General features: G+C 42.9%; 1 protein-coding gene across 1 annotated transcript in view; it reads left to right on the top strand.

The window, feature by feature from the left end:
* The first annotated feature begins 12433 nt into the window (after positions 1-12433).
* The window catches only part of RCAN2 (regulator of calcineurin 2), a 159004-nt gene continuing 150570 nt past the window's right edge, over positions 12434-20867 (top strand). The window contains exon 1 of the mRNA XM_077812434.1: positions 12434-12658. Coding sequence (XP_077668560.1) covers positions 12434-12658 — 225 coding nt within the window. The remainder of the gene's footprint in view (positions 12659-20867) is intronic.

Below are 20867 nucleotides of genomic sequence, written 5' to 3'. Positions count from 1 at the left end.
CTGCCATGTACATTGGTCAAATTGGACAGTCTCTACGTAAAAGAATAAATGGACACAAATCAGACGTCAAAAACTATAACATTCAAAAACCAGTTGGCGAAACACTTCAATCTCCCTGGTCACTTGATTACAGACCTAAAAGTCGCGATATTACAACAAAAAAACTTCAAAAACAGACTCCAAGGAGAGACTGCTGAATTGGAATTAACTTGCAAACGGGACACCATTAAATTAGGCTTGAATAAAGACTGGGAGTGGATGTTTCATTACACAAAGTAAAACTATTTCCCCTTGTTTATTTTTGCCCCCTACTGTTCCTCACACTTTCTTGTCAACTGTTGGAAATGGCCCATCTTGATTATCACTATAAAAGGTTTTTTTTTTCCCTCTCTCTCTCTCTGCTGGTAATAGCTCACCTTACCTGATCACTCTCGTTATAGTGTGTATGATAACACCCATTGTTTCATGTTCTCTGTGTATATATATATATATATCTTCCTATTGTATTTTCCACTGCATGCATCAGGTGAAGTGGGTTTTAGCCCACGAAGGCTTATGCTCAAATAAGTTTGTTAGTTTCTAAGGTGCCACAAGTACTCCTGTTCTTTTTGTGGGTACAGACTAACATGGCTCCTACACTGAAACCTGTGTGACTGTTAACCTATAACTATCCACTGCAGGATTTCTTGCACCATCTTCTGGCACTGCTACTGGTCACTGTCTGAGATGGGACTCTGGTCTCATTCACCACAGCAAGTCATAAGGGCCGTTAGTGGAAAGAGCTTGAGTGAATTGTAACCTTTCTATAGGATTTTTTAATATATTTACTTAACAGAGAATCTCCTTTCTGTAGATTTCTGTAGGATGTTTTAAAAAATTCTATGGGAATGATCTCATTTTGTTACATTTTATAGATTTTCACAGCCATTTCTGTAGAACCTTATTGATTTCATCCCCATAAAATTTTAGAGGATTAAGGAGATACCACAGAAAACTTTAAGCTTTAGCAGCCTCAGACATGTAGATGGCAGAGAAAGGAGGAAGAGGAACAGTTCTTTTTCCAAGGAAGCAGAAGATCAAAATTCTTAAATGACTTTCTTTTTATAATAAGACCAAGGGTGGTCCTTTTCAGCTATAATGGATAGATATTTTCATCAGTCTGTGTGTGCTCCCTGAAATTGACATTCACAGATAAAAGTCTAATACTCCCAAGCCTAGTTATTATGACACTGAACTAGGGGAACCCAGCGGAGGAGAATGAGAGTTCTGGCATAGCAGAGATCTATAAGCAATGCTTAATTTGTGCCAGGGCTTGCCAGGGCTCAGCCCTGGCATCGCTAGACTTGGCAGGTCATAGCCCGGGCACCTCTGGGCTTGCCACGTCAATTATGAAAATAAAATAATCTGTTTGAGCCCTGGCACCTCTTTCATTACAAATTAAGCTCTGTCTACACTCCAGTGCCCAGAGCCAGATGATGCCACAGAAACCTGAACTCGCCTCCACCTGGTGGGCAGAGTTTTCCCTTTGAACCCCCACACCCCTGCCTGTATGGAAGTGATTGGGAAGGGGGAAGAACCCTTGCGCAGAGAGGGGCAGGCAGAAACCTCCACCCACCTGCGGAGAGGCGCTGACCGATTCCCACCCCTCTCGCCCAGCCTGAAGCAGCAGCCGGCGTTGACACGAGCTCGGAGTGCGGGCGGGCGCGCTGGGGAGGGCGGAGAGCGGATTGGCTCGCGCAGCCTGGGTGGCTGAGCCGCGGGCGGGCTGATTGGGCCCGGCTGCCGCCCGCCCTCTGTGGCCAGCCCGCCTCCCCCGAGCCGCTTTGTCAGGGGGGCGGCAGCTCCGCGGAGCCGCGAGCCGAGCGGAGCAGCAGCCGAGGCGGTGCACGGGGGCTGCGGGGAGGGAAAACGAGCCGCGGCAGGTACGTTCAGGCGCAGGCTGCGCGGTGTCCTTGCAGCGTGGGGACCCCCTCCCCGGGGGGTAGCAATTGCCAGGAACCCCCCCCCCCGGACGGGCATGTCCCCCGCACCCCCCAGCCCGTTATATAACAGCCCCGAGGGATGCTGTCACGGGGAGGGGGGCAGTTTCCTGCTCTTCCCGGGTGTGGGAGGAGAACGCGATCCCGCTTGTGCCCCCAGCGGAGGGGGTGCCGCTGCCTGGGGGAGCAAGACATGGATCGTGCCCAGCGCTTGGTGTCACGGCTTGGGGGGCTCAGCAGTTCTCCGCTCAGGGCTCCGGTAGGGGCTCCCTGGGTGCCCACGGACCCCGGCCCCTTGCAGGGGCGTTCTGAGCCTTCCAGGGGTCTGGGGGGAAAAGGCGCGTGTGGGGTGGGGGTGTCCTCATCCGGGAGCAGCGACTTTGGCAAGGTAGTGGGGAGCCCCTCGGGGACCCGGCTCAATTTTTTTCATTTTCTTTTGGCTGGGTCTGTGACCGCCCCCGCGTGATTTCCCCCCTCCCGCTGCACACCCATCAAGCGCTACAGCCCCCACAGGACCAAGGCATGCTGCGCTGTCAGAAACGTGCTGGGGTGGATTGGGGGATCTTTGGGGGGCAGGGGGCAGGTATTGTTGGGGGCTTGTGGAGCACTGCGTACAGCCTTGGTATGTTGCAAATAAAGGGAGGGGTGTTTGGATAATTCAGGGGGAAGGGGGCTTGCTGTGGGGTTTGGAGATAAGTTACTTATTTGGGGTGGAGGGAATTTTGGTTAAATGGGGAATTGACAAATGAAGGAGTGTCTCATGTTGGGGTGTAGAGATGTACATAGGATTTGGATAAAACCAAATATGGGAGATGCTAAACGGGGTTCTGCTGTGCTGGATTAAACCTCTCCGCTCACCTAAAAATCAGTGGAAATTAAGTGACGACAAACCTGTTCTGACCGCTTTGTGTTGCTTCTGAGTGTGGAAGTACAATGAAACCTGTACCCCATGCCCCTCCCAAAGGGACTCTGCGGTTTTAAGAGACCACTATAAAGACAGCCCTAGGATTCCAGTACGGTTTTATCAGACCTCTAGTTAACTGTCATCTCAGCAAGCAGTTTTCTCCTGGATCCATGAGTAGTCATTTAAGAAAGTTTTCACTCCCCATCACCTTCTAAGTTTGTGTCCATAAATTCTTCATACATTTATTGTTTTCAGCAACTAGTTTAAAAATAAAAGTGGCAGATTCTATAATGTTTGTATGGATTTGTTAGCATGGCTTATATTTCCCATTTTAGATTTTCATAGCGTTCTGTAGCTATATATAGAAAAATAACTTGCTCCAGTTTTGTTTGTTCATAGAGGTTGCTCTGTGGAATAATTAAGCATTGTTCTTTTAAAATCATAGCATTACTCCCAAGCAACTCTGTTGCTTCAGTAAACATACAAAACCAGTAAGAATACAAAACCAGTACGCTTTCACAGTGAATACATCATCCTCTGAGAGTCTGAGGTCTAAGACCATTGTGTAGATGCGAAATTGTCACAGGAACTACAAACTAACCTTCTGTTTTGCTCAGTGGATGGTTACTAAGTGGGAAATATGTCCATACGTATTGTAAACTTGGCTCTGTGGTTTCTTCAGTGCAGTAAAAACCGAGGACAGGTGACCCCTCCCTTACCCCAGTTTGAGGAGGCTGGGGCCCATCTGTCTGATGTATTTGATTCTATCTTTTGCCAAACAATGTGCTTGGCTGGCTGGTTCTTGCTCACATGCTCATGGTCTAACTAATTGCCATGTGTGGGGTCAGGAAGGAATTTTCCCCCAGGTCAGATTGGCAATGACCTTGGAGGTTTTTTTGCCTTCCACTGCAGCATGGAATGTGAGTCACTTGCCAGGATTATTTGGGTGTATCTCATGTAATAATTTCCCTGCTATTGCAGGGGCATTGGTGCATCTCAGTACCTCCTATTCTCTGCCTGGGGCACACAATAGCCTAGGCTCCTGTGGGCTGTAATACCATGGTCTAATTTTGGTTGTTGGGTTTAGTGTACAGGTGCTGGGTAGTGTTGATGGCTTGTGATATACAGGAATCAGAGTAGATGAGTAGCTTCTGTTCCTAAAATTTATGGCTCTGATGTGGGCTCTGTTTGTATCCTGGGTTTTGGTTTGTCCCCAACTGTATTAAGAACACTGATGGCTACACTGATAACACCCATATGATGGTGCCTGGTTTGTAAACTTCTTCTATGTACCAGCCATGGCATCTATAAAGAGAGTTTCTCCAAACTCTTATATTTTGAATGGCTTCAGTTTTTAATTTCCAAATTGTAATGAAAGTGTGATAGAAGACTGCCTGGATGGTTATCATTCTATAAGATTGTCTTGAATTTCTTTTCTTAAAGATATGATTTATTAGCCTTACTTTTTCACCATGTGTGTCCGTATCAATATTTTAAAAAGCAAAGCAAAACTACAGTCGTGATCCCACAATGTGATGTGCAGACCCTCACTTCATCGGATGTGATTTTAGACGTTTTTATTGCCACTAGAGGGAGCAGTCATAAACCTGAGTGCAATACAGGCTATATTGCTTCTTTGTCTGCGGCAGTCCGTTCCTATTGTCACTTTGTGTCCAATTCGTCTTTCTCTGCTCTGGTGAAAGTTCCACTGAAGCCAACAGAAGTGTTGCCATGGTAGGGATTGTGGGACTGGGATTTTGGCGTAATAAGGAAACACAAAGGCAACTTCTCTAGTGTTGGTCTAACTCAGCTCCTATTGCAGTCAGTGGGAATTTGATTTAGGCCAGCGCTCACGTGTCTGGTAAAATGACTTTAATGAGAGCAGAGTTAGGCCAACGTTGAATGCATTTAAAATTCTCAGAGAGATTGCTAATGTGTCCAACCTGTCCTGGGACCAACCTGGCTACAACACTGCAAACAACGCTTTGAAAATCTCACACACGCTGCCTGAAGACAAAACTGCCATTGACTTCAGTAGGAGCAGAAATGGGCCCCCTGCTCTTCGCTCATTCCTTTTAGATACAAGACGGCAACTTTTGGTTTATTTTTGGTTTTTCTATTTTTCTCATTTTCTGTGGAATTAGTTTTCCCAGAAGGTTTGTATCTATTTAGTCACTTGCAATTTTGGTTATATTTAAACCTTCTTCATTAGTAGCATTTTGTTCCGTTATTCTATTTTTAGTTATGTAGTTTGTCATGGCTGGCAGCATTGGTCAAAAAAAAGAAAGAAATGCTTCCTAGCAGTTTCAAGAGATCCTTAGTTATAACTTGAATATGTCCCCAAGGGACCTTTTAAAAACTCTTTTAAGACAGAAAAGCAGTTTCTAAGGAAATACATTATTAATTTCCATAAATATAGTGTAGAAATGGATATGTAAATGGTGGTAATTGAGTCCCAATTCAGCAAAACATATACTTAAGGCCATCCAGCAAAGCATATAAGCATGTGCTTAACTTTAAGTGTGTGCTTAACTGCTTTACTTCAGGGTCTATTTCATAATAATATATACTTAAATGTATTTTCAGTCTTTGACTCGCAAGTCATTCTCTGTTGTCCTGATGTCATAATGCCCCTAGTGGCAATTCCAGTAGAATGAATCAACTGGTATCTATTGATTCCTGCTGGCCTCTACTGATTTTGCTGGAGAGCCATTAGTTCCAGGAACCAGTATACTTTCTGAATAGATCCACAACATAGTTGCCAGAAAGAACCAGGAGAGAATTTTCAACTGGAATTTCAACGAGGGGTCAGGAAAGTGAGGATTTTGGGTGATATAATTCATCTTGATGCTGAGGGCCTTCACAAAGTCTCTGAACCCCTTCAGCTATGAGGAATCACTGAGCTAAGAGGGTGATAGGGGCTTTTGCACCACTTGAGCACCCAGATGGTAGGATCTGGGTTGGCTTAGAATAGGTCAGAATGGAGCAGAGCATTGGGGTGCACACAAACATAGTGGCCAGGAAACTCCATATAAAGGATGTGGAAGGGCAGTGGCCACTTGTGTGGTCCATATGCTAACGGAGTAGTGGCAAGGGGCCTGTACTACCATTCTGTGGGTTAGGAATGTGTTTAACACACACATGGGTTTAATACATACACACACTCCACATAAATGCTCTGTTTATGCATGTTTGCAGTGTTGACCCTTTGAGTATTGTAGTTTAATACCCGGAATTAAAACCAAGGGCCAAACTCAGCAATGATGTTTAGGGGGATACAAATTGCATATTGGTAAGGTGATTTAAAGGAGACTCACTTACATATCAAGAAGCCAGAAGAAGATGAAACTTATATGAACTTGCACTCAGACTTGCCTCTGAATTTGACCTAACATTTCAGACTCAGATAGGCAAGGGTCCTGCAATGGGATGTGGGCCCTAATGCCCAAGCAAAGGCTCATTGACTTCAGCAAGATTCCAGGCAATAAGATTCAGTGGATTCTCTGATAAGGTCACAGCATGCTTGGATCATTAAATCTGAGGCTGTTTTTCAGAAAATTACTCCTATTGGAGTTCTGAATAATTAATCATGTATAATTTTTGTTATCTTAGGTGTTTCTAAAAGCTTGTTTATATAAAAGCTAAATTTGGGCCAAATTTGAATTCAATGTTTGTTTGTTTTTTTTAAATTATAATGGGTCTGATTCCCACTTACAGTAAGGCCCTGTAATAGGGTGGTCTGACCTTTTAGGGGCTGGGGTCCTGGAGTCACACAGTCTAGTTGGATGATCAGATGGCTGGGAAGGGGTCAGGTGTTTTATATAAAGGACTGAAAGAGTTCAGGTAGAAGGTAGCTGCAGGAAGGAGATGGGCTCCAAGCAGGGGAATTGAAAGGAAGAAACGCTTTCTATTTGACAGTGAGAGCGGCAAGAGAAAAAGCCCCTGGGAACTGTGGCAGGCTGAAGAACAGCTTTGTTTTGGTGTTTTGCCTAAGTTTGGTGTTTGAAGACTAAAAGGCTGGCCCAGAGGAAGATTCTAGGTGAGTCCTTCATGGGTTTGGGGAGACAGGCCAGCAGCCTTACAGGCCTCCTTTACATTTTCAGAGCTGTGTGACGTGGTAGTAAATAACTTTTGACAGAAGCAATAGAATGGGGCCTTAGTGTAAATCAGAATGTGGCCCAGTTACTATATTATACCAATATACCTGCTTAAAAATAACCAGTTAGATGGACTTCAGTGATTTATAAGGAATTAATTCTCTTTTTTGTGTGTGGGGGGGAAGAGGTTTCTGATGACACCATGAGCTGTACATACTTGTGTGGTATTTATTATTAAATGCTTTGACAGAGTTATTGGCAAGAAATTGTTTCTGGCACAGGTTTGTTTGAGATGATAAATATATTTAGTGGCTGAGTAAATACTAAAACAAAACAGATGTTTGATAACCACACAATCGTTTTGTTATGAACATAATCCAGCATTATGACATGATTCCTAGGGTTACATGGATGAGAAAATCTCGGCTTGTGAATGGCTGAGAAGTCATTGGAAGGGTTAGCAAATTCTTCTATTGTTTACGCAGAGGTCAAGAAAACTCAGATTTGGAACAAGGGCTGACAAATCAAATCACATATGCACATCTTAATTGGCTACAGCTGAATCCATATGTTAGCCAATCAGATGACATGCAAATCTGTGTTTCCTGAGGACTTTTATTTAGCCCTGATAATGCTTCAGAGACTTCCCAGTTGATATTCCAGAGGAGCCCCGACTTGTAATGCCGATAGACCCCGGTTGGCGGCGGCTGGGATCAAACCTGGGACCTCTTGAGCTTAACGCTTGAGCTGAAATATATTGGTGTGTTAGCCAGGGTTGTAGCACACATCAGTCTCTAGCTGGCCTAGGCATCACTAGAGGGGGACAGAGTGCCACACCAAGCAATTCTGGGTTACAGAGTTATCGAGGATATTAGATCGACAAGGTGGGTGAGGTAATCATTGGACCAGCTTCTGGTGTTGAGAAACACAGGCTTTCGAGCAGACACAGAGCTTTACAATAACATTGCATACAATTGTTAAGGGGGTGTGTGTGTGTGTGTGAAGACTGTGTGTAGGTGCACTTCCCCGCATCCTGGACAGCAGATACTATTATCCCTCTGCCTAATGGCAGCTGATATCAGAGCCTTGCTGGCTGGTTTCTTAGTGGAGAAGAAATCAGTGGCTTGGAGTCTGGATATATTTTAAGTGTACCTTGTTTTATCTATAGCACCAGTCCTGGAATGGAGGTGGTTACAAAATATGCAGGACAATCCCTTCTCAGGAATCTCAACTCATCACCGACCCAGAGACCAGCTCTGTCTTAAGAATTTACTCCAATTGGAGGTCAAGGCAGAGAGCAAGTGTAACCCACGCATCTCCTGGGTGTGGTGTTCTGTCCCATCTAGTGGCACAGAGACCACTTAAAGAGAGAGATAAAATGAGTCTGCTCTACAGCCTTAGCTAACAGCCAGTTGTAGCTACAGCCTTTTAGCTCATGCTGTAAAGGTTCATGCACTAAGTTCGAGAGGTCCCAGGTTCGATCCCGCCCACTGACAACCGGGGTCTGTCAGTGGAACACAAGTTCTCCTGCTGCTCATACAGCAACCTCTGGATAGAACCTTGCATAACAGAACCAACAACAGCACACATCTTTCTAAGACTGATCATTGTCTCACAAACAGAGAAAAAGAACTTGGAAGACTGAGTAACATCATCACCTGGTGGTACCTGATATAACAATAATCCCCTTCAGGGGGTTTGCTTTTATTGCTAACTTAATTAACAAAAAAATCCCAAACATCTGCTTTCTCCCCAAGCTTGCCTGCCCTTTTGATTTCCTGTTCCTTCTGCTTGAGAGACCCTCCTAAATTCAAGCTAATTGGACATACCTGCGCTAACCTTAGCGTGACTCAGAAAAAATATCTCTGCACATCCCTATGCACGGTTCAAATACCTGACATCAAGATGACTCAGTAGAAGAGTGGCTTAAGATCTGACACCCTATATATCTGACACTGCTATAGTTACATTTGATTTCTTTGCTCCCTTACAGAGGCACCTCCCCTCACATAACATCCCTGTGGAAACCATAGCAATTGCTTGCATGGAACAGTAATACTAGGAAAGTATTTAATCTATTTTTAGCTGCCTTTTAATGTAATTTAGCACCTGTAAACAAAGGAGAGCCAAGACCTTGTGACCAGCTAGCTCTCCACAGACTATTGGCAAAGGTTAGGTTGACTACTGGTGGTCAGTACACCAGGTTTAGGTACCACTGGGCACCGCTCCGTACAAACATCACAAAGTATGACTGTCTGACCCCAGTGTTCCTGAGCTGCCTGTGTCAATATCCAGTGGCCTGGTACAGTAATTAATTAGCTTGGGCCCTTACAGTATTACCCTGAAGGTACATCTACACTGTATGCTTCTTTTGTGCATAGAGAACATATAATATCCCCACCACCACCACCATCAGCCCCCGTAGCATGGGTACAAATAGCAGCATAGATGGTGAGGGACTGCTTAGGTAAGTAAAGACGCTCCTGAACCCTGTGGGTATGTACCCTACACGCCTCTCTACTTACCCAAGCAGTGCCTCCCTTTCCACCCTGCTATTTTTAGCAGTGTAACATCCTGTTGCTTCCCCACTCCTGGAGCCTCTTTCTGCTGCAGAGAAAGGGCCAGCAGTTCCCTGTGGCAAAAGTCTTTCTTTGAAGCAGGGAAAGTGAGACATTTGGGGGCGACTTTAGATTCTTCTACATGAAGGCTTTCTCTTAGTCAGATGCGCCCATCAATAACCACTTTTGCTCTCTCTTTGATGTAAGATAATTGTATGTTGTGCAAGCCTGTGAAGCCAGTGGGGTTATACCAGGGGTATAGTCATGGCAGATTGGGCCTGAAGGGTTCATGTTACTTATTGAGATTGGTTTTTCATAGATATTAAAGTCAGAAGGGACCATTATGATCATCTAGTCTGACCTCCTGCACAACGCAGGCCACAGAATCTCACCCACCCACTCCTGTGAAAAACCTCTCACCTATGTCTGAGCTATTGAAGTCCTCAAATCGTGGTTTAAAGACTTCAAGGAGCAGAGAATCCTCCAGCAAGTGACCCGTGCCCCATGCTACAGAGGAAGGCGAAAAACTTCCAGGGCCTCTTCCAATCTGCCCTGGAGAAAAATTCCTTCCTGACCCCAAATATGGCGATCAGCTAAACCCTGAGCATATGGGCAAGATTCACCAGCCAGATACCCAGGAAAGAATTTTCTGTAGTAACTCAGATCCCACCCCATCTAACATCCCATCACAGGCCATTGGGCCTATTTACCATGAATATTTAAAGATCAATTAATTACCAAAATCATGTTATCCCATCATACCATCTCTTCCATAAACTTATCGAGTTTAATCTTAAAGCCAGATAGGTCTTTTGCCCCCACTGCTTCCCTTGGAAGGCTATTGTTTCTAAATATCGCAGTGGAGTTGTACACAGTATAATCCTGGGCAGAATTTAGCCCTAAGAGTTTTAGTTGCATCAGTAGTTACAAATGTTAACAAGGAACAGCAAGTAGTATGCAAGAGAACAAGGCAAATCGGAAACATCTGAACAAACTATGTAAATGTAGCCCTCTAACCACTTCCTTTCAGAAAAGATAATTTCTCCTACACCACTTGCATATAGTTAATTGTTTTAAGTAATCTGGATGTCTCCTCTTGGGTCCGGATCCAAAGCCATATTCTCAAGTCTATCCCCCCCCCCCCCCAATGTTTGTTAAAACTCCTTTAAAGAAAGTGTTAATGAGCTTAGAACAACAGGACATATATTCTACAGCAAACCTTAAATTCGGCTGCAAGTTTATTCTGTATGGAAATAGTAGAATAACAGGGTGTTGTCTTAGCTATATGCCCTGCTCCTTTCAGCCTTTCTATAATATCATTTTTTTGAGGCGCTTTACCTTTTTTACTTTGATTTGAAATTTGGAACCATCCTTAAAGAACTTTTTTGCTTTTAAATCAATTTTGAAACTGTTGGTTGCAAACTTCTCTTTTTGAAGGGTGTGTGTGTGTGTGTGAGAGAGAGAGAGAGAGAGAGTGTGTGTGTGTGTGTGTGTGTGTGTGTGTGATTGACACACACACACACACACACTGTAATGAACTAGCGCACTGAAGTTTTGCTTCTGTCTAGCTGGAGTCCAGACTACAATGCACCATCATTGGGTTCCCTATCCCTTGACCCAGTGACTAGATCATTTGTTTTTGTGGAGTGGAGGGGGCCTTAACCATGTCTTTACTTTCAAGGCCCTTTGTGGCATAGCCTCACTCCAGTCTCTCATTCTGTATCGAGAGGTTGTCTCCCACTTCTGATCCGCTGATGACTAGCTTCTGTCTCCAACTAGTTAAATTTTCAAACGAGCACCTTTGTGCATTCTCCCTTGTTGGCCCTCATGCTTTGGAGGAGTTCCTTGTAAACGTCTAGAAAGCTACATTTGTTCTGTGTTTGTACGATACCTAGCACCATGGGGCCCTGGTCTGTGACTAGGGCTGCCAAGTGCTATGATAATGAATATTATAAATAATATGCCAAACTTATGGATATGTCCTAGAATTTTATCATGTTTAATATACAGTTAGGCCTCTTTTAGGCTGCTAGTCAATATTTTCATTAATGGCTTGGATAATAGAGTGCAGAGTGTCTATAAAATTTGCAGATGACACCAAGCTGGGAGGAGTTGTAAGCTCTTTGGTGGACAGGGTTAGAACTGAAAATGATCTTGATAAATTGGAGAAGTGGGCATCACACTCCAGGAAGGATGTGGACTAATTGGAGAGAATCCAGAGGACAGCAACAAAAATAGCAAGTTTAGAAAACCTGACCTGTGAGTAAAGGTTAAACAGACTGGGCATGTTTAGTCTTGAGAACAGAAGATTGAGAGGGGGAACCTGGTAACAGTCTTCAAATATGTTAAGGACTGTTTATAAAGAGGACAGTGATTGATTGTTCTCCTTGTCCTACCTTCATTGGACATGAAGTAATGGGCTTAATCTGCAGCAAGGCAGATTTAGGTTAGATGTTAAGAAAATCTTTCTAACTACAAGGATTGTTAACCAATTCCAGCACTTAACTAGCGAAACTGTGGAATCCCTATCAGTGGAGGTATTTAAGAATAGGTTAGACAAACACCTGTCAAAGATGGCCTAGGAATACTTGGTTCTGTCTCAGTGTGTGGGGATGGACTAGATGACCTCTTGAAGTCCCTTCTGGCCCTACACTTCTATGATTTTATAATGCAGACATGGTCCTAAAACTTTGGTTTGAATCTTATTGAAGTTGATGGTGGTGTCCCGGGTTTCCAGCTCAAGCTATTGCATTGCTGTCTAGTGAAAGTGACTTTCAGATTCAGCTTGATTTCAAGTCTCTCTTCTAGGACTAAGAATTAATTCCTGTAGAGACTTGTGTGTATGGTTTAAAAGCCTTATAGACTAACCATCATATTTTCTCCATGCCATTAGGAATGAGGGGAGAATCGTATTTCCTTGGAATGCGAGGCCCTGGTCACTATGGCTGTATTCTGGATGATGGGGGACTTTTCCTGCTCTACTCTATAGACAGAGACAAGGATATAAAGAGATGTTTTGAAGAGGAAGATTTTCATGAAATAACTGATTTCAATGATCTCCCAAACTCTCTCTTCGCTTGTAACGTCCACCAATCTGTGTTTGAAGGCGAGGACAGTAAGGTATGGTGTGACTTTTCCACTTACATGTGAAGTATGGAAAGTATTTGTTAACATTTCAATGGTGCAATGCTTGTTTTACTTATGTGGAAACTATATTTTTTTAAATGCTCATGTATGAGGGAACTGTAGCACAGATATCAGGAGTCTTTTTTTGGCGGGGGGGGGACAGGCAACAGCAGTCAGCCCCAATATTTGACTCCTTAAATAAAACTTGCCTGCTAACTATAGTGCATAAAAAGGTTTTGGGTTTTGTTAACATTTGTGCAAATCTCACCAAACATGTGGGCACATGTATCATAGCAACTATCACTGCAGACATGGTGGAGGTGGCAAAGCTAAACACATGAAAGAATGTTTCTCCTGCTCACTGGTAACACATTACTGTGATGTTACTGCCTTTCCTGTATTGCTCACAAATGTTTTAAATTCTGATCTGAAGTAACTTCTCACCTGGGAAAGTGGAAAAAGGTGGTGTGTCTCCCCCCCCCTCCCCCTCCCCGTCCCGGTTTCATTTTTGCTGATCTTCAACTATGCTAGTTACGTGGAAATTTGAAAATATTTATAGTGCTATAATTATGCTTGTAAAAACTGAACTGGAACCCTTTAAAATCCTCTAGAATCCTGATGGCTGAGCAGCAGGGTTTGTGGTTGAAAAAGGTTTGTGCAGGAGGTGTGGGATTCTTGTTTCTTAGGAAACACAGATTGGGGTATGGTTAGAGGGAGACTGGTTTTAAAACAAAATTGATATACTTCTATAATTATCTGGGATTAGGCTTGGCTGACTGTTGCAGGGATACCCAGCCTGGTAGTTAAGGTTACTTGGGTGGCGACACATAAATTCTCCCCCCCCGGATGGAGAATCTCAGACAAGATGACTCCAGTGAACATGGAAGTCATTTTCATTGGAATTGCCTGAAGGCCAGGAATAAAGTTTATTTAGGATGGAGAACAGAGCGTCTGTGTGGTGGGGGGAAGGTATGGCTTTAGGTTGAAGGACTCCCAGGTCAGAGCACCAACAAGTTGGCCTGTAACCCTTTGTGCTATTAAAGGCACTGGCCAGTGTTCTTGGTTGAGGTTCTGCAAGTGGAGTTATTGTGTGTGTGTGTGGCTTTACTCATTTGTTTGGGGTCTTTTTTACATCTTTCTTCAAGGTAAAGATGATGTCTTATGTACCCACTGTAAATAACATGGATTAGGGGGGAATATTCCAAATCTCTGCATCATAAAGAAAATGATCTGCTATGGGGTCCCAAACTCTGCTTACTGCTGGCAGCCAGATTGGCACGAAGGTGATCAGCAAACTTCTACAAACTCTTAATAATAATCTTAGAGAATTGTGCAATCATAGGTCCTAATACTGAGGTAACAGCACCACCAGCTACCCTACCATGCTCTGTTGATAGATGTTGCCAGTTGGTCTGCCACTGCTTATTGAATATTTGCAGCTGACCGGCATTGTTAGGGTGTTTCCCTATTTGCTGCCTTGAGATGCAGATGATGGGAGTTAGTTGCTCTTTGATTTAGGAGTGAAAATTCCATAGTGGGATTTTGGCTCCGGATTTCCTAAATCCTTTTTGGAAATGAAATGAAATGCTAAGAGCTGCAATGCCGCCTAAATACCTTAAAGAAATCTGGGTCTTGATTTCAATGGGAGTTAAGGGCACACAGTACATTGCAGGATTGGCATGTTCATTTACCTGGGTCTGGCAGTGTAAAAGGGCATTCATGTGGAAGCAAATGTGGATCTTTGGGTAGAATCTTTTCAGAAAGATGAATTTTCTCTAATCATAAGTAAAATCTCCTGAAAGTTTCCTTTAGACACACTGTACACTGAGTTGCTCTATTTGAAGCTGGATTATTCCAGTGTTTAGCTGATGGCTTAGTTATAAAGGAACTGGTGGTCACATAACTGAGAAAGGGACAGCAATCTGTGAAGATGTGCAAGAGTAGAGTTTGTCTTAAGAACAGTGACTCAGCTTTGGAGGTAGATGCTCCGATGCCATGTCCACATTAGTGAGATGGAGTGTGCCTCCATAGATAACAATGGATTATTAAGGAGTTCTGCTTACAGGTAAGTAGTGACTCTCCTTTTATTTCACAGTCTGTATGTTAGACTAGATAAAATTACACTATAGTTTCCAAGTAACACAAATGTGCACCAAGGGACCTGATTTCCCTAGAACGAATACTTGTGTTCCCAGCTGATTTGGTTTCATAATCCTTTCTATTATTAACTACTACTGCAGGATAAGAACACACATGATTTTAATATAAAATCTTGTACGTTTACTAGGCTAAAGTAACTGTTGGTTGATTTTTGGTATTTTAATAAGTACCAAATAAGTGCTGATAATGGCCTCCTATCCTACAATATCGCTTTTTAAATCCAGTCTATAGCAATGGCACAGTGGCGTGTTATGAAAACCACATTGATATAACTTATACCGACAATATATGCATTAAGTTTTACATGTATCATAGGCCAAGAGTAAGAACTTTTGCAGTATGATTGTGTTTGTTGGCTTTGCTGCTCTTTGAAGCACATTTTTGGGGGGTAGGGGGGTCTGGTACAGATGGGTTTTTACAAAAGATAGAGCCAGAGAAGATTGCTAGTGTAAATTATTGTTTGATCTGGTGGGTGAGCTTGAATCCTAAATTTTAAATCTAAGTTCTAGGTGCACATGGCATATAACAATTTTAGCCTATGGGGGGGTCACATTGACCGTTTTTTAAAAACTTCATTTTCTACAACTGATGTTTTAATCCTGGAGCTGAAAGCACTTGAGACAAACTATACTTATAAGCACATGGTAGTTTGAAAGGTTCTTTGTTTCAAGTAAAACAAACCAAATAGAAGGATTAATTTACTTTCATTTGTCTGGGGATCTCTTTTCTGCAGCCTGTCACGTGGTGGTTGTGGGTGTCTAAATATGATAAGAGTTTCATATCTAAGTTGTGGCTACCAAAAACTCAAATACCTTTTCCCTACCTCAAAATTAAACTTTAATTTCTTATTTGCTTTCTCATATCTACCTCCTTAGATTTCATATGGTTCTTTCCTTTCTTCTGCATTTCTCCCTCCCTCTCTTTCTTAGGGCTGGGTCAATCAGAGAGAAATCCCTTCTGGTTTAGCTAAATGCGACCTAAATTTTTGGGTTATATCATCCTGCGGACTACAGACAAATGCTGCCTGGCTGGGAGAAGGATGGCTAAAGATGAAGCTGTGCTGGAGCCATTGGACTTGATCCCAATATCTGGTTACAGCCCCTTCATAGCAGTGTCTTTTTCTGAATACAGAATCGCCGCTGCTTCTCCTGCTTTTGGCCCTCTTCATCTTATGAGGAAACCTTGTGGATGCCAGAGTAGAGGAGATCTTTCTGATCTGGAGGATCCACTTTGAGAAGTGACTGCTTGCTCAGTGGTGGCTAAGGAGAGGAAAATTGAGGCTATAAATGGACAAAGCTCTCCTCCATGATTGGCTGCACCACAGGAACTGAGAAGCCTTTGGCTCAAAACTGATTCCTTAGCCCAGAAAATACAGTTCAGAAAGCAAAGCAACGTTCATACTGGGCAAAAAACATTTGTCTGAGGACCACTTCCTGGTGGATGGATAGGTGGAAAAGAAGAGCATGCAACATGCACATTCTGAGAATTTCCATGGACAACAACTTACCTGTAGATGTGCCTGGGTTAATGTCAAGGCTTTTCATATGAAATATAGACTAGTTCGTACCCAGTTTGCAATCTGATTAGAAAAGACAGAGTTTCGGAGGAGGAATAAAAGCACAGAGAGGTGAAATGGATTGCCCAAGGTCACCCAGCAGATCAGTTGCAAAGCTAAGAACAGAACCTAGGTCTTCTGACTCCCAGTCTATGCCCTACCCACTTGCCCTTTTTATTTTTAGATTACAAGCTCTTTGTAGCAGAGACTGTCTTTTATTCTGTGATTGTGTGCAATGACCAGCACAAAGAAGCCTTGGTTTTTGGTAGGGGCATAGGGCATTTTGCTACTGGAAAATGAATGAAAACCCTGGGAAACAGCACGCGATCCAAGTAATTGGTTTAAGTCAGTACTCACTTGTGAGAAACTGATGGGATTACTTGTGAGTAAGATTTGGCAGAAGTGGGCCTCTTATTTTTGGCTCCTAGAGTAGCTGAATGAGAGGAGCTGCTCCTTGCCTGTCCCTGATAAGGAAGCTGTGTTGTGAAGCCAAAGGGCATGACTTTGATAACAGTTTAAGGATGTGTGTATGTTGCTTTTAACTTAGCTAATTGCTCAGTGTAACCATAGATTTTTTTTTCCTCTCTGATCTTTCTATTTAGTATAACAACATTTCTCTGTACTGCGTGTATTAGTGTTTTCCTTGTAAACCCCTCCTATGTGGGAGTTCTGTAACTTGACTCTAATTCCCTTCAGGCTGGAAATGGTAAATATATTGTAACTGAAGCACACATTTTATTTTCTTTTAAGATGCTTTAGAGTTGTAGTTTAATAAGCTTCAGGATGTATTGATACTTAAATACCAACCTCAGAGGTGCCTAGAAATCAGAGAAGGGACAGACACTTGTCTCTTTGGTCAAGTCAGCTACTTCTTCTCTTGCTTGCTTCTGTGTAAATCAGGAGTAATGCTATCAAAAGAGATGGAGTTACTGATGGAAAAGCTAGTGTGAGAAGAGGATCAGGTTCTGTAGGTTTAGGTCATTATGGTGTAGCTGGTTGCAACACTATAGCGAAGGTCGCATTACAGATTTGCGTTTTCCAGCAATGGTAGCGAGAGAGAAGAGCGTATTTATCCCTGAATCAGTACTGAGATCCATGTAGGAACTAACAGGAGGTGATTTGTTAGTCTGGTGACTTTGGTCTGTGATTGTAGAGTATGTTCTGGGGAGGTAATTATTTAAACTTAAAATAAATCTCCAGAACTGTAATATATGTGCGGGGGGTTGGGGTAGAGAGAAGAGTGCAGCTGAACTGATGAAGCAGGATTGTAGCTTTTAATGGAATGTCTACAATGGGAGTGCAGGGAATAGCTAGTGATTTCATGTTACTTTTCCTGTTTAAGATTCTTCAGCTTTACTAATACGTTGGGCATGATACTGCTTTCATTAAAGACAATGGAAGCTTGTTGCTGACTTCTATAGCAGCAGGATTGGGGTCATTCTCATCACAGCCTCTTGTCTCAGTCTATAGGATTGGCTGTAAAATCATGCCTTAAGCAAACTCTATAGCCTGGTCAGGGTATTCACATATGTCCCTGATCCTTCAAAGATTTAAACACATGCTGTATGCACTGTAACTGAGTCCTATTGACTTCAGTGGTGGGTAAAGTTAAGCTTGTGGTTGTTTAGTAATAAATATTATTTTTCCTTGTGTACCTGAATTAATTTTGTTAACAAAATAAACCACTGCGGCTACTGGCAACACTTAAGGTGCATTGCAATTCAGTGAACTTTCTACATTGCCTCTGTTTTGTATAAAAATCACAACGTTCATTCTGGAACTGAAATTGGTAGTTGTTTTACTTTTCTAAGCCAGGCAGGGAGGCAATGTGACTGGGCATCATGAGTGGAATGTGTTCTAGCTTCCATGTTCCAAAGGGCTGGTTCAGGAGGCACATGTTGGGATGCAGGTTTTGTTTGTTTGCAGGGAGATCTGCACTTTTTACATTTTTAAAACAGTCTATGAAAACCCAGAACCTCTCTGGCCATATGACATCACTGGAGCCTCTAGGTGTTGAGTCATCATTATTTTTAGGAAGTGGCACACTTGTTTTGTTCTAATAATAGTATTCAGGCCTGGACTCTGTGGAAAGTCACCCCAGCAAAGATGAAGTCACTGCTCCAAGGCTGGAATGGAATGCAGACTCCATTCCTGGCTTCCTGGTACACTTATTGTTGCTTTATTTTACTTTCAATTTTTCTACCTTTTAAGGTTGTCTGTTTATTGGTGTGATAATGCTATCTGAAACTGCCACTTGAAATGGTGGGATGTTTTGTGCTCGGGGATTTTTACCTAGTCTGTATATAGCAGAACATAATATGGTATGAATGTGTTAATCCATCACTTGGTAAAAACAAAACCGTCCGCACAGGATATGTACTATATAGGCAGCTATCTATAAAGAGTCTGAACAAAGGGATAATGGTGAAGCAGAATGGGGTCCTTTACCACGTTATGGCTCATAGCTTCATTATGAAATCTTAGGCTAGCGTCATTCCACCTTCTTCTCCATCTAGGCAAGAGTCTATAGACAACAGTGTACTATCATCCGCTGTTATTTAGACCACAGTAGCACTTGTGTGCTAGGCACTTAGTAAATACAGAAGACATTTCTTGTTCTGACAGTCATACAGTCCAATGAGAACCTTTTTTTCCTATGGCTTTTTTATCCCACCGTCGTCATAGGCTCAAGTCCTTTTCCCTGCAGTCTATGCCAGTGCAATATTTGAAGTGCACAGCGGCAGAGTGGCCACAATTTTATTCAGCTCCCAGGAATTTTACCCTCTAGGAGTCTGAGTCTCACTTGCAGGTGGGATTTTAGTTCTTGGATCCTCTCATTCCTTCATTTCTACAGATGTCTGCCTTGTGCTTCACAAGTGTCACATTGCGCCCTGTCTATCACAGACTGCTAGTCCGTGCTAAAGAATCAGCTCAGTACCCACTTTTGGAATTAGGGAATCAGCTGCGATGGGTCAGAAGTTTGCAAGACCACTGCGTCCTTGCTTTCTGCAACAACAGGGCAGCAGTCATGCACATGTAGGGGCTTGCCATTTATTTGAACCCCAACATACCATAGTTCTGGGACTATCAAACTCGAGCTGGTACTGCTATCCCCAGTATGTACAACTGTCTTGACAGCCCTACAACATATGAGTTTTGGGGTTCCCTGGCACATGATACGTTCTGGGATGCCACTACATGCTTAGCCCTAGAATGGAGCCAACAACAGGGGGGAGAGAGAGGTTGGAAAGGTCAGTATGAGAATGTTAGTGGTGGAAAGATGCCAAACCACAAAAACACTCCCTTTCTGGTTGAGAGATACGTTTCAGTGTCTACATTTTTGTAGACCCAGTCTGCCCCTTCACAATTTTAATGCATATGCCTGAGGAGGGATGTTAAATTTGTTGTAGGAAGTCTCACTGAGAAGTTCCTGACTTTACATTCCCTCTATTAACAAAGCCATTTGCAGAAGGTATTAACAGTGGATCAGGCCATTGTTCCCAAAGAGAACTAGGTTTTTATAGACCTAGCGCCTGATCCTGCTCTTGTCTGAATCAACTCTAAAATTCCCAGTGAATTCAAGTATCTTGTTGCAACCGGCATCCTATTTGCTAGATGGCCGACAGCCTGCTCTCTGTGTTCTTGTCATTCCTGTTCATAGCCAGGACCGTCCAGGAAATGAGATGGGAGAAGGCCACACTAATTCTACTCTCGCTTTCTGGCCAAGTCAAATGACCAGCTTTCTGATCCGATAACCTTGTCAGAAGGCACTCCCATGTTCATCTCCCAAAGAAAAGACTTACTATCCTGGGGCCCACTGCTTACCACAATCTAGGCAGGTTGAATCTAGCTGACTGTTTAATGGCTACCCTCCAGGCATCCAAAAACTAATAAACAAATTTCAAATACTCCTCAATTTGGCAAACATTGTGAATAATTCTTAATTCTGAAAATATTTCTAAAAGTAAGTTTTTAATTCTGCATTCAGCACCTGGTTAGTACAGTGATAGGTGCTTGGTATATGCCTGAGACAATGTCTGAGTTTCAGACTTTGCCACAGAGATTTATAGTATTTGAGGTTTATTTTCCTATCCACCTACAGTGCATTTAGGTGCATGAGTGCCTTCACGTTGATGGGAGAATGTCCCTGGGTCCAGATCAAGAGGATTAAAGGTAGACTTGCGATTTCTGCAGCTGAAGTTTGGAATGATGCTTCAAAGCATGCAGTTATAAGACAGCCATTGCTAATTTTATAAAGATGAACTTTATGAACATTTTTCCCAGAACACATAAGACAACCCTCTTTAAATCTGGAAACTTACTTTTCTCTTATAAGCTTCTGTGGAAGCATTCTTCCTAGCATTGCTTTTGGCGGTCACGTCCTGCTCAGCTGCACGCAGAAAGTGCTCACCATGCCATGAACAAAGCACAAAGGGGACGTTTGCTTGGGAAAGAACCAACTAATCAATATAAATAACCATAATGACA

Source organism: Eretmochelys imbricata, chromosome 3 (genome assembly GCF_965152235.1).
Source record: "Eretmochelys imbricata isolate rEreImb1 chromosome 3, rEreImb1.hap1, whole genome shotgun sequence".
Classification (NCBI taxonomy): Eukaryota; Metazoa; Chordata; order Testudines; family Cheloniidae; genus Eretmochelys; species Eretmochelys imbricata.
The sequence above is the reverse complement of the archived record's forward strand: the minus strand, read 5'-3'. Positions and strand labels throughout refer to the sequence as shown.